The sequence below is a fragment of the Camellia sinensis genome, chromosome 4 (assembly GCF_055761805.1).
Source record: "Camellia sinensis isolate YWXY chromosome 4, ASM5576180v1, whole genome shotgun sequence".
In the NCBI taxonomy this organism is placed as follows: Eukaryota; Viridiplantae; Streptophyta; class Magnoliopsida; order Ericales; family Theaceae; genus Camellia; species Camellia sinensis.
In genome coordinates this window covers 108,318,385-108,332,160 of record NC_138964.1, presented here as the reverse complement: position 1 = coordinate 108,332,160, position 13,776 = coordinate 108,318,385, and the positions used below count along the sequence as shown (strand labels likewise).

At 32.8% G+C, this 13,776-nt stretch overlaps 1 protein-coding gene across 2 annotated transcripts in view; it reads right to left on the bottom strand.

The window, feature by feature from the left end:
• LOC114321770 (protein disulfide isomerase-like 1-6) overlaps window positions 1–13,199 on the bottom strand; it is a 28,066-nt gene extending 14,867 nt beyond the window's left edge. Inside the window, exons 1-11 of one of the 2 annotated variants that reach the window (XM_082865898.1) lie at window positions 12,406–13,179; window positions 12,124–12,253; window positions 9,942–10,107; window positions 9,506–9,624; window positions 8,706–8,786; window positions 8,531–8,620; window positions 8,357–8,428; window positions 8,203–8,271; window positions 7,762–7,842; window positions 5,630–5,764; window positions 736–1,042 (exon numbers count right to left, since the gene is read on the bottom strand). In XM_082865898.1, the coding sequence (XP_082722024.1) occupies window positions 896–1,042; window positions 5,630–5,764; window positions 7,762–7,842; window positions 8,203–8,271; window positions 8,357–8,428; window positions 8,531–8,620; window positions 8,706–8,786; window positions 9,506–9,624; window positions 9,942–10,107; window positions 12,124–12,253; window positions 12,406–12,902 (1,587 nt within the window). In that variant the 5' untranslated portion in view covers window positions 12,903–13,179 and the 3' untranslated portion in view covers window positions 736–895. Of the gene's footprint in view, window positions 1–735; window positions 1,043–5,629; window positions 5,765–7,761; window positions 7,843–8,202; window positions 8,272–8,356; window positions 8,429–8,530; window positions 8,621–8,705; window positions 8,787–9,505; window positions 9,625–9,941; window positions 10,108–12,123; window positions 12,254–12,405 lie in introns of those variants that run through there. The other variant, XM_028268983.2, reaches the window with a different exon arrangement.
• Window positions 13,200–13,776: the final 577 nt, after the last annotated feature.

The window sequence follows — 13,776 nt, the reverse complement described above, 5'->3', positions numbered from 1 at the left end:
AAATCCTCTTTGGAAACTAGGGCGGTGAGAGGAAGAAGCTAAAAGTAAGGTAGACGTTCAAGAAACGCAACATGGCGGGAGACATAAAGGCGACAGGAAACAGGATCATAATAGTGATAACCTTTTTGAGTGAGACTATAACCCAAAAAGACACATAGGACAGGCCGGGCACTAAGTTTGGTCCTATCTTTATGAGGTAAAAAAAAACGAATCAAGTAGACCCAAACACACGAAGGAGGGAGTAATTAGCAGTTTGAGAAAATAGAGCCTCATAAAGAGATAAACCAGAAAGAATGGGGATAGGCATATGGTTGAGAAGAAAAGCAGCAGTAAGAACTGACTCACCCCAAAACGGAGCCAAAACGGAGGCAGAGAGAAGAGACCTAGCTGTCTCAAGGAGATAACGATGTTTACGCTCAACTCGATCATTTTGGGCAGGTGTATCAGTACAAGAAATTTGGTGAATGGTACCCAAATTGGCCAAATATTCACAATTCAGTTTTAAAGTATTCCCCGCCCAAGTCAGACTGCAATAATTTAATAGTAGACTCAAACTGTGTAGTGACCATAGACTGGAAGTACAGTATATCTGGTACAAGTCAGACTTATGAGTCATAAGATAAACCCAGGTGTAACGTGTACAGTCATCAACAAATGACACATAATATGCAGAACCCCCTTTGGCAAAAACAGAAGAAAGGCCCCAAACATCAGTATGAACTAAAGAAAATGGTGTATCAAATATAGAAGCACTTTTATGAAAAGGTAAGGCTGTCATTTTGGCAAGTTTACACCCTCGACATTTAGTAAGTTCACTAGAAAAAACTTTACCCAATATACCAGACTAAGCTAAAGACCATAAGCGATCAGCAAACAAATGCCTCAATCTAGAATGCTACAAGTAGAAAGGACTAGACAGAGAATCTAATTGAAAAGATGAAACGGCAGTCGGAGAGGTTGCCATAGGAAGATGCAAGCTCTTCACCACATATAGGTCTCCAACTTTACGGCTGGTCCCAATCTGCTGCTTGGACAACCAATCCTACACAGAACAGATAGAAGAAGAAAAGATAACATCAAAACTAGAGGCATCAAGCTGATTGATAGATAATAAACTGACAGATAGCTAAGGAACATAAATGACAGATGGAATAGAGATAACAGACATAGCAGACAGTAAAACAGACCCAACAGATATAACAGACATACTAGACCCATTAGCAGCATTAACGGTAATAGGAAATGGAGGGGGAGTACAATTTTGAAATAAGGAGAGATGGGGAGTCATATGATGAGAGACACCAGAGTCAAAAATCCAGACAAACGAAAAAATACCTGAAGAAGACCCAAGCAAACCTAAATGAGGAGAAGAAACAATAGAGGCAGATGGGGATGGCTGGGAGGTAGCATATGTTGAAGCTAGCTAATCTAAGCACTTAAGGAAGCCAAGTCAGGATCAAGAGCCGGAGCAAATGCAATAAAACCAGTGGAAGGCCAAACAGTACTTAGAGGAGAGGCGCAGAACTGGATTAAAAACTGCTGAGAACACGAAGCAGACAAACATCCATTCTTGGGACAATGGTACTTCCAATGACCCCTTTGATGGCAGTAGGCACATTCATCCGAAGCCAGAGACATCATAATAATTAGAAAACTAAGGGGTTCAAGTGTAATAAACCCAGAATAAAACAAAATAGGCAAACCAGGGGTTCAAGTGTAATAAACAAAATTTTGTAGGGTCAAAATGCAATAACAGATAACTGAGTGGTCAACTGTAACAAACTAATTATAGTACCAAAGACTCAATGGATCAAATACGATCAAAGCAAATCAGAAGTACACCAGAGAACTGAAACAGAACCAGAGAGAAGTCTTAGCTGAGAGGAGTCGAAGCACAACTAACCACATCGATCAAATGGGTCGACCAAATGGGTCACCCAACCAAGTCGACTAGAGATAAAAGGCGAACCACATCAGAGAAGTGTCCTTCGGTGAAAGAGAAGATCAGCAAACCAGAATCAAACACCAAATGGGTCACGATGCAGAGGCAGACGGGTCGCGATGGATCGCGATTCAAGCTGAGAGTTGGAGCAAAAATACGAACGAGGGACTTCACCAGAAGAGATGAATCGTGATTTCGATAGGTAGGTCACGATTTCAATGAAATCAAAGGTTGATAGTGAGCGCGACTTCGGAGGCTGATTAGATTTTCAAACACTGCTCTGATACCATGTAAGATTTTTAAATAGCTTTCTGTATATTCAACTTGTAGAATACAAAGATTACAACCAATATTTATAGCAATCCTAAACCTAATCTATAATAAGAAATAATCCTATACAATCAATCAAATATCAACCTGCCTAATTGATACATAACATCATAATTACATAATACCATATTCTCACTCTCCTCTTCCACTTCCAGTCAATGTTATTAAAGGCTCACCTGGGCGTGCACCTAGGCCCAAGGCTCATCAAAGCGCAATCAATGCACTTCGGAACATCTCAAACCAGGTGATGTGAAACAGATCCCATAGAAGTGCATGAAGCGTGCGCTTTGAGCTTAGGCTTAAGGCGCACGAATTGTGCATTTTTTTTTTAATATTTGTTTATTACAATTGCTGCTCTTGATTTTACTTAATCTCATTGTTTTTTTGTTTGCATGTTGCTACAAGGGATTAAACCCTTAAACATACATTGTAACCCAATACTTTTTGGGCCCTAATTATACAAAGGCATGGGTTGGATAGATCTTTCTCTTCAACCACACTAACAATTGTCATTATTCTTCTGCTTCATCTCCTACTCTATGCTCATCTTATAAGACATTTCGATTTTGTAGCTATTTTCAAATGTTCATAATTTATGAGTTAGATTATTGCATTTATGTGCTATGAAGCACGGATACTTCAAATAGGGTAACGTATCCATATTGTATTTGTACCGGATACCGATGCTCTTTGGATATTCGCAAATACGTATCAGATACTTATTAAAAGTATCGGATACTTCTTAATTAATTTTTCATTAAATTTGGAGTATCGAATACTTAATTTTGAAGTATCGGATACTCCAAGTCACGTATTACTTGTTTTATGAAATTAAAATTGTAACATTTCTTACATAGTATTATAATGTAATATAATTGAAAAGATAAATATAAGAATATTTTCTAATACTTTGTTTAATTCTTTGATATAAAGAACACAGTGAGTTGAATAATAGAATTTGTCAAATTGATATATCCTAATTGTTTCATGTGTGTCCCTTATAAATACATAAAAGTAAAGATTAACAAGAGAATATAATAATATTAAATAAATAAGAAAGTAAACTTGAATACAACATTTTTTACTAGTGCCAAAGAAAAAAGCATAGGGATAAGTTGTGGATTGTTCTATTATTGTAATATAAACATATTAGACTTGATATTGGGATGATTTATTTTTAAGACCTATTGAAAATTTAAAAGGTACACAAGCTACTAGCTTAAATTAATAGCTAATTCTTAAATATTAGTATTTTGCATTATAAAATTACATTGTGGTTTCTTAGCATTTTTTAGCTTACGTGTAACTCACTACTAATAATTTTAAAATATATATTTTTTCATAAACGTATCCCAACCGTACACGTATCCTATTTTTTTAGGTTTTGTCATAACACTGTATCGTATTGTATCGTATCATGTTTGTATCTTGTATCCGTATCCATGTTTCCTAGTTTATGTGCAACCTTGAATTATTTGTCTATGACAAAATATTTTTGTTGGTTGGTATTTATTTTGTAAAATATTTAATATTACTAATGTTGGAACCTTGAATTGTTTTCATATAAATAATTTATCTATTTTTTATCATCAACATGAGCCTCGCTTCAATGAAGCATGCGCCTCGCCTTGCGCCTAGGCCCTAAGGAACCTTGGTGCTTCAATGTGCCTATTGCCTTTAATAACACTCCTTCCGGTAAATCCTGAGCAATCTAAGGCCACCCTGAACATGATCTTCCATAATAGGTATAAATCTAAATTGTTGTTCTTTTACCTTTACATCCTCGAAGTTATTTTGCTAAAATTTGTAATGTACTACGTGTGTCTAAGTGATAAACCTGTGCCCCCTCAAGTGGGTCTAAAAAAGTTTTAAATATAACAACACATTTGGATGTGTGTCCTACACGTGTCAGTAAGTGTCCAATGAGTTGGTATTTGACATGGCCAAGTCACCTTTTTAGAAGTATCCATGCTTATTAACTTCTGGGTGTTAAAATTGATCTGTGAAAATTAGATCTAAAACATGTCCACGAGACATACAGTGATAATAAAAATAAATAAAGTGATAATGATCTTAAAATGGCCCTATAAACTTTTGTGATTGAAGCAATTTCATCATGTTTCACTGAGCAATTATGCAAGTTTATTTTGTTCCCACAGCATCATTCTTGAATCTTAACAAATTCCCCTCCCCACAAATTTTTCTTTTTTTTTTCAAAATCTTCCCTAAAAATAAATTCTCTAAGAATTCCATTCTCTCATACAATAAAAGTTAAAAAATAAGGTTGACCGCCAATTACCAAAGCAATTTTGGCAAGTCTAGAGCAAGCAAAAACAATTCAAAGCATTATAAAAATTTCCCCTATATGGACCACCTACCCAAAAGTGCTTTGGCAATAGTGGTGAGCATAAAAATAAGTATTTCTAACTACAAAAACTAAGAAAATTACATGAAAGAAGGCATCATTTTAAGGCCACCTTGAAATTATATTATTAACTAAATCCTCTCTACTAAATAATTTGGCTATTATTTTTTAAGTACTTTTAAAAATTAGAAGTAAACTTCTTGATTACTCCAATTTTCAACGTCACAACAATTGAATTCTCGATAGTACTATTGGATCAGATAATAATAAAATTATCTAATTATACATAAACTAGCGCATCTAATATGTTTCTACCTAACACGAAGTATGAAGCTAGGTGAAAAGTTGTATGCAATTTAGATTTTATAGAATATCTGCTTTAATTATTATTTGAACACACCTAATGTCAGTCTTGATTTATGTCGTATTGAGGAAAATTGCAAAAGATATTAGGGTATTAGCAGGAAAAAAGTGTAAAGCTGGGGCTGTTACGAAATTTTAAATAAAAAAAATATATATTGGATCCAAGTTTGTTTTATGACGGAACCTTGGCTCATGGGTAAATTGGCAATAGGAAAATTTGGGTGCAGGAGCTAATCTGAGAAAGAGAGAACATGGGAACCGCTGTGCCTTAAAATATGAAAGTTGGGCAATGAATTTTGTGAATTGGGAGATGTTGGGGTTGAAGAGATGTATTTTCCATGGTTCTTTAGACAAAGATTGAAAGGGTTACCCTTTCAATCAAACATTAGCTAGGTAGGTTTAAAATAAATAAGCTCTACTCCTTAGGAGGAAAGGGAAAATTCTGTTCTAAATGATATTTCCTCCAATGTTCTGAAACCAATTTGTAATAAAGTTACTTCAGCATGCATCTCCACATCCATTGATTCATCAGTATCCACTTCATTAGGTTTAACTAGTAATTTTTTGCAGAACACTACCTGTAGAGAAACAAAGTTATATAATTTCCATTAAGTTATGAAAATACTGACCTGCAGTTTTGGATGTTCATTTGCAGAAGCATCTATCCTTGCAAATATTAAATTATCCAATCCTTTGAAATGCTTTGCTAACTTCTCTACGTGCTTGCTTGTGGTTTCACAAGTGATGCACCATGGTGTGTGTACCTTAAACATGATCAAAATTAGAACAATCAAATAAAAATGTTGCAAGAAAAAGAGTAGTGAAATTAATATCACTAAGCAAGATTATGGAAATTTTAGGATGCATAAGTATTATGACAAGTTGTCTATAAGGCCACCAACTCAAACCAATTAGCAAGAATGAGTTCAAAAGTTATTTAATGCAGGGTATTCAATTTTAGGCACGTAAACTAACTACGTCAGTCTCGTTCATTTCATACAAGACATATACTTCAATATTGCCCCACTGAAAAGCAAAAATAAACTCCTTTCACATCATCCTAATCAGTGTAGTCAGTATCTTCCAATTCACAATATGTCTCTTACAATTCAATATTTTCATAAGCAAATTGATACATATCGTCAAAACATGTCTTAAGTTAAATGTATCTTACAATACATATAAGATATATGATGCGATATATGACACTGTACATGATGTGCTACATACGATAAATGAATACTTAAATCCTTTAGCAATTTTGGAAATAGTAATTAAACTTGTCTTATAGAAGTTAATATTGTTAGAAATTTTCATTTAATTATTAAAAAATAATGTTTTGAGATGAGAATGATGTTTTTTCTCATATTTTGTCTACCTTTTTGGCAAACATCTACTTGTATGGTATGAAGTATATTGTGCTTACTGATTTATGCCCACTTACTTCTTGTGCTTATTGATTTATGCCCACTTACACCAGTTAAAGCATAAAGTTTTCTACTATAGACCGGCTATTTGAGAAGTTAAAATTTGTAACTCACATATTAAAACTTAAATGGTGAGTGAAAACAATACGACAAACATATTACACAAAATAATAATAGTAAATAAATAAATAACTGAGGGTAAATTTAATTCAAGAATATGATAATATACTCAAATGCTATCTATATCTCTTGTTATAAATATTTTAATTCCACACTGAGTTTTATATACATGGAGTATTGATGGATGTATATCTTTAATTCAACAAACCTTGTGTATGTTTGATTTGATTTTTCAAAAACTGTTTTTAGATGAATTCTAGTTTATGTTTAGTGAATTTTTTTTGATAATTTAATTATTTTTTATACTTTTTAGATGCATCTAATCAAAATGCATCTAAAAAGTAAAACAAATTAACTAAAATATTTTTAAAAATTACTAAAAACAAACAAAATTACAAAAAAAATAAAAACGTGTATTTTTGTTCGGGTTTTCGCTTGTTTTTAGTGAATTATTTTCATATTTTGGTTTTTTTTTTTTTTTTTTATTTACTTGTTAGATGCATCTAATCTTGATGTATCTAAAAAGTAAGGAAAAATTATTAAAATATGAAAAACAAATAAGTAAAGACAAACGAAAACCTATCTAAAAATAATTTCTCAAAACTTGCAATTCTAAGGATTATACATTGTTTAGTGTTTCATTCTCAAAAGATATTTGTTTTTTCCATAACAATATTCATTTTTCTACTCATTTTTAAAGTTGTTAAAAAAACTTACAATACATGATACGATATGATACGCAATTTAGAAAAATAGGAGGGGAAAAAAATACATGATCCATATCCCAATTTGACAACTATGATCCTAATGTTTTGATAAAAAATATCAACTTAGAAGTTATGTTTCATGGACTTGGGTACGAAGGTTGGGTGCAAATGCGTATTTAGCGATCAGACCCATCAAACCTCAAATTTAAGAAAACACAGACTCAGTAAAAAAAATATTATATTTTTATATTATGTGAGATGAAATGGTGTCATATGTACTATCCAATGTAAAAATTTCATTTTACTCATTTTATAGTAATTGTACAACAATATATATAAAATGATAGTGTTAAATACAAAATATAAGAAGTGCCTGATGAAAACATATCCCACACCCTTGTCGAAGTGTTAGGTGTTCAACACGGGTATTTGATTTATTTTAAAGAGTCCATGTAACATACTGACAAGTAATGAACAACAAAAAAATTGATATAAAGTCATACAAACCTCCAAAAGAATGTTCTTCGGACTGCTTAGAACCAAGTCATCAAATGTCTTTCCCACAATGGTCTGAATGCTATCCTCTTTCTGCAATTTTTTTCACAAGCCCAAAGTTGTCTTAAAGCTAACAAATCAATCAGAAAACAAACAGCCAATAGTACTGATAAAGAAACTAAAATTTTCTACCCTTGCAAACTAAAGCAGTTTATAGAAAAATAAGTTAAATTGATAAAGAAGCTATATTACCTAAAAAAGTAATAACAAAAAGCACTGACATAATATACTTGTGTTGTGATTAGATTTGAAACTCATTTGATTGACTGAGCTTTCACACCCAAGAATTTAACAAATATTTGACAGGCTCTCAGCTGGAAAATGGAAAGAAATTAACTAGGAATATTTGAGCTAGTGTACTATAATCCTTTAATCAATAAGCAAAATACTCACATTATCAGGTATTGGCTGTGATTTGTAGTATGGCGCCAGAGTACCATGCAGAAGCGCTGAGCAGAACTCCTTCAAATGCCAATTTGTAAGAAGAGTTTAGTTACATCTGTAGATATTTCTTAAAAAATAAAATCAACTAAAATAAGATTCTTACTTCCATTTTGCTTGGTGTTGGGTCTGACTCTAACAGATACTTTGAGCTGATTTTGTTATCAAAAGCAGCTACCTGTCAAGCAAACAGAGGAAACATAATTACATGGCATCTGAAATAAATGAGTTCAGAACTGAAGTTTCTAGCACTAGAATAGTTTCTTGTCAAGAAACTTACAACTGCATCTTCCGATTCTTCCAGCCCAAATAAAGTCAGGAAGGGTTTCGCAAGGTTGTCCTCTCTGATGTCCACATATAGAAACATTATCTGCAACCAGAAGACAATATTACAAGTTATTATACTAGTGAAAGTAGAGGAATTACTCCAGTACTTCAATATTTGGTTACTCAACCTCTGACTTGAACTTTCTTGCAATATTTTGAAGTGGTTCAAGAAGGCTTTTGAAGTCATCAGCCTCTGCAAATACATAAACCTGGCAGATGTTGAACATAGGTCAATAAATATATGTCTCAAACAGATGATAAGAATTAATGCGCGGAAGGATTCACTAACCAGCACCAAATAGTTGGGGTTTACATCAAAGAGAATCCCCCCAAAATTTGAAGCTATAGTATATACTCAGTAGTTCTATTTTTATCCCTTTTCTATATTTTCATTTTTAGTACTTTTTCTTTTCTTTGGCTAACCAACCATAATCAGCAGTTGTTTCTGTAAGGGTAAAGATTGAAATATAAATAATATTTTCAGTATCTGAGAAATAGAATATGCAACACCTTGCCAGCACCATGCAATAATTAACAACTCTACCATTACATAGCTCCTCACAAGCACAAAACATATTTAAGAAAATACTCACTTTATTCTGTGCCTACAAAATGATATGTATTTAAGATGTTGTTAAGTCTTTGGCACTCATGGAAATCGCAGACAAACTTACATGCTAGCAAGTCCCATCTCATTTGACGTCTTACCTTTCATACTGTTCTTCTCAACAACTTCAAATTTTAATTTTAATTTTTTTTTTTATAAGTAACTTCAAATTATAATTTCGCAAAGTGAATTCCAAGAAATCATAAAAACTATTAAGAGTAACTCAGATAATTGATTAATAAAAAGAAGGTATCTCTAATAAAATGAAGAGTACAGAAAAATAGGACCCAAAAATAAAAATAACTCAGAAATAACAGTAACCTGGAGTTTGATTGGACTGGAATAAACTCTGACTGAATTCAGTTCAGTCACTGTGGTGACTAATGGAAACTTGTTATAGTCCAGAAACTGCAATATTTTCTCCATTCTGAAGGTGCCTTCTGCAAAAGCAAGCAGAACCATTACATGAATTAACCCCTTGACAGACTGACACAATAGCCAGGAGCAACAGGAACCACCCAAAAACACAATGTAAATTATAAATGTGAATTTTAGACACATTTTTTCATTGATTATATTTGCTTTAAATAAAACAAAAATCAATAGTATTAAAATATTGAATGAGTTGATCATGACACAAAAAACAAAAACAAAAACAAAAAACAAAAAACATCACTTGGAAGAATTGAGAAATTATGTGAGATAAACTACATACAGTTGCAGGATGGCGATGCCAGAAAAACAAGAGTGTGCTTACCAAATGCCGTGTATCTTTCTGGCTCACTTTTAACAAGACCAAGGAAAAAATTATGAGGTTTCATATCTGGGAAGAGAACATTGGCAACATCGATGCTGCAAGTCGCAACGAATTGTATTTCATTATCAGAAGTCGCTGTTTTTACAAATTCTTCGTACTCAAACCCCTGATACATGTAAAAAAATCAAACATCAAATAGAAAAAAATTACATCTGACTTACAATTGGTATTTAACAATGATGATATATTATAGTAGTCTGAAACACTGGGGAAATGACTACAACAAATTATGAAGACAGACAGAAGCTGGAAGTGAAAGAAATCCCTGTGCAGCTGTAGCTGCACAAAAAATATACTTTCTTCTTCAAAAAGATGACAGGACATGCCAATAAATTATAATTCTAAAACTTTGTGAAACAAAAGTGGTAGAAAATTAGTTTTTCTTACTTAAATTGTTAATTTGTAGGCCTACGATGCCAAGCACACATCAATAATTCTAGACACATCAATAATTCTAGAGACTTCCGATCAAAAAAAATAATTCTAGAGACACCACCTAAACCACAGCATTTTTCACTCCCTACTCGCAATGACTTGGTGTGGAACCCATCACCATTGTGAGCAGGGAGTTCAATGAAAAATGCTCCATAGCTGAACTCAATACACATACAGGGTATGTTACAATTTATCAAGCAGCAGATGTTAACATGTCTTCAACCAGTAAGGTTAGCTACATGTCAGTTTTATTGTCTACTACTTTAGAAGTATCGGCATATCAAATTTCAATAAAAATGACTCGTAGTTCTTTTCTATAATTGTTTGATTGAAATGTCAAAGTGAATCTACTTGTCACTAAATGAAAACCACGTCAAATCTTCACCTCACAAGAATTTTACTTTGTGCGATTCAAATGGTATCATTGGTATGTATCTAGACTGGTTTAGTATTTTGTACATAGAATTTTTTAATGGCTACTATTAAAAGTTCAGATTAAAATTTTTCCAAAAATCCATATATGCACTTGGGGAGTACAAACAACTACCTGCCTCATAACTTGGTTTTCATTAGTTCTTCGAGACAAAAAGTTGCTTGAATTGCCCAGAGAAGCATTTCAATGAGTAATTCAGTATATTTCAAAGAAATGAAATTTTATATTAAGTTTCATTTACGTTCCAACTGCTTCTTAGTTATACCTAAAGACAAAAGAAAGGCCAAAAACAAAGGGGAGTTGATGAAGCAACACATGATGACCTATGATTTCAAAAAGGATATGGCCCTAAATAGAGATAAATGGTGAAGAATAAATTTTTTGGCTAATGCTATGTTGTTGAAAATTCTTAATAAGATATGTTGTAGCCAGTCTAGGCAAGGCATCTTAGAAATGCCTAGGCAAACAATTGGGACCTTCTTGGAAGAATCTTGTCGTGACAACTCTCAGTCTCTAACATAATTATGTTTATAAATTTTTTTTAAAAAAATTACATTTATATTTATACAAATTTATCAATAAAATATTAATACAATAAAATACGGGGTTAATTGGCTTTTTTTTATAATAATAAAAAAAAAAAGTACATAAAGAAATTATTTCTTTTCAGCATCAGCCAAGAAAGGTTAGAATATAGTTCCTGCTACTTGCAAGGTACCAAATAAATTATCAAATTATACATCTGGTATCAAAACTGCTCCACCCTTAAGAAAGAAAAAGAGGTAAAGTTCATAACAAAAAGAAAAAGATTGAAGCAATACTTAACCTTTATACCTACATACCTAAGATGCCATAGCGCACAATTTAGTGACTTCGTTTCTCATTTCTCTCTGCTTATATATTGTAATTATAACAAACCATGTGCACACTACGTGATGCATGCTGTGGAAGATTGTTGGATCCGTCACATAATAAATTGAGCCTAAAAGATCTGTGTTTTAATTTAGAGCAATGAAATGAACCGGAACATCTGTGTGGAAAGAATGCTCTAATTGTCAATCATTTAGTGCTCAACAAGTCTACAAAAACTATCTTGCAGAACTATCCAATGGAACCAAACAGTGATACAGGACACTAGGCTGCTATCAATTCAAGAGTAAATTTTGAGATTCAACCCCAGTTACAACCTTACAGCATCTCCTTTATATTATCAAATTAAGCAAAATTTCCCCATGGCAACTTGAATTCACATACCTCAAATTTCTCAAACAGCCCGACCATGAACATAGAATACTTCTTAAGAAACTCTTTTGCGCCTTCTACTGAGCCAATTCTAATAACAGGCTCCCCCGTTTTCTTCCTCGCCCAGATCACGATTTCTTCCCTAATTGACAATCAACCCACAATAACAAATCAATACAAAATTCAAGCTAAATGGCATTATGCCCACATGAACAAGCATAAGTATATACACTCGCACATTAATACAAACACATAGTGATCACATACAAAATACAAGCAATATCGAGTCCTTACGAGGTAAATCCACCAGTGTAAGATTGAGAAGTGCCATTTACAAAGAGAAGCAGAGTGGGAAACCCTTTGATCCCAATTGTCGAAGCCGCCTTCGAGTGCCGCTCGGCATCAAGCTTCGAAAACAACAATGGACTCCCCAATTCCTTCAAAGCCGTGGCAGCCTCAGCGAACTGAGGCATAAGCTCAGCACTCCTGGCACACCAGGGTGCATAACCCAGAACAAGAACGAATTCATTGGCATCAATGACTCTCTCTGTGTTATCATTATCGAGTTCAATGACTATCCTCTGGGCTTTGCTCAAAACCTCAGCCTCTGATGGTTTACCGTCCTCTGATTCTTGTTTCAATTCCACTTGTTCATCTAATGCCATTAATTCTTCAATACCCTCCAAGTCTTCGTCACCCACAGAAGAAGTGACTGAGAGAGAAAGACTCAGGAATAGGAGGAGGGTTAGAGTAAGAAAGATGAATCTTGAAGTGGGTTTTGGTGTATACATGGTGATAAAGGACTGAGAATATGATTGTAGATTTGCGATGATTTGTAGCAAGAGCCAAGAGATGTTGTGCTTTAGAACTAGATCTGCTTGAGTTTTGTTTGTACCGTGCAAGGATTTGAGGGGTTTGAAAGAGCTTGAGGAAGATGGAAGATCTATAGCAGAGAGTGTTTGTAGGGGCTGTTTGTCTGTGTGAAAGGATTGTGGAAAATGGGGGCAGTGCCGCACAGAGTTTCCTTCTACAGAGTCCACTGCACGTTCTGTTGTTTTACTTCAATTTAAAGACCTGTTTGCTTGTTTTTGGACACGTTTTATAAAATTCTATTTTTTTATTTTTGGTATTTTTTATTTTTATTAAATTTTTTTAATATTTTAAATAATTTTTTTAATTTTTAGACATACCTAATATAAATACACATAAAAAGTATAATTTTTATAAAAAAAAAATTAAATTCACTAAATACTAAAAATATAAAAAAAAATATGAAAATTTAATATATTTTTTGTATTTTTATATATTTATTAATTTTTTTAAATATGTTTTTACAAATTTTTTACTTTTAGATACATTTAAGTTAAGTGCATCTAAAAAAAAATACTTAAAATTTTAAAAATATTCACTAAAACAAAACAAAAAAACACGAAAAATGAAAAATCAATTTTTAAATAACTTAATTCAAAAAATTCAAACCAAATACACACAAAAATAATTTGGGCATATACAGTTTATCCCCAACATTTAAAAATATGAGGTTTGTGACAGAATTGCACAGTTAAACATTACATTTAATTTAATAATAAGTATGAAACATGTGACAGATATACACAGATTATATGTTTATTTTTAAATTCTAAAAGAGTGAATCATATATGAAAA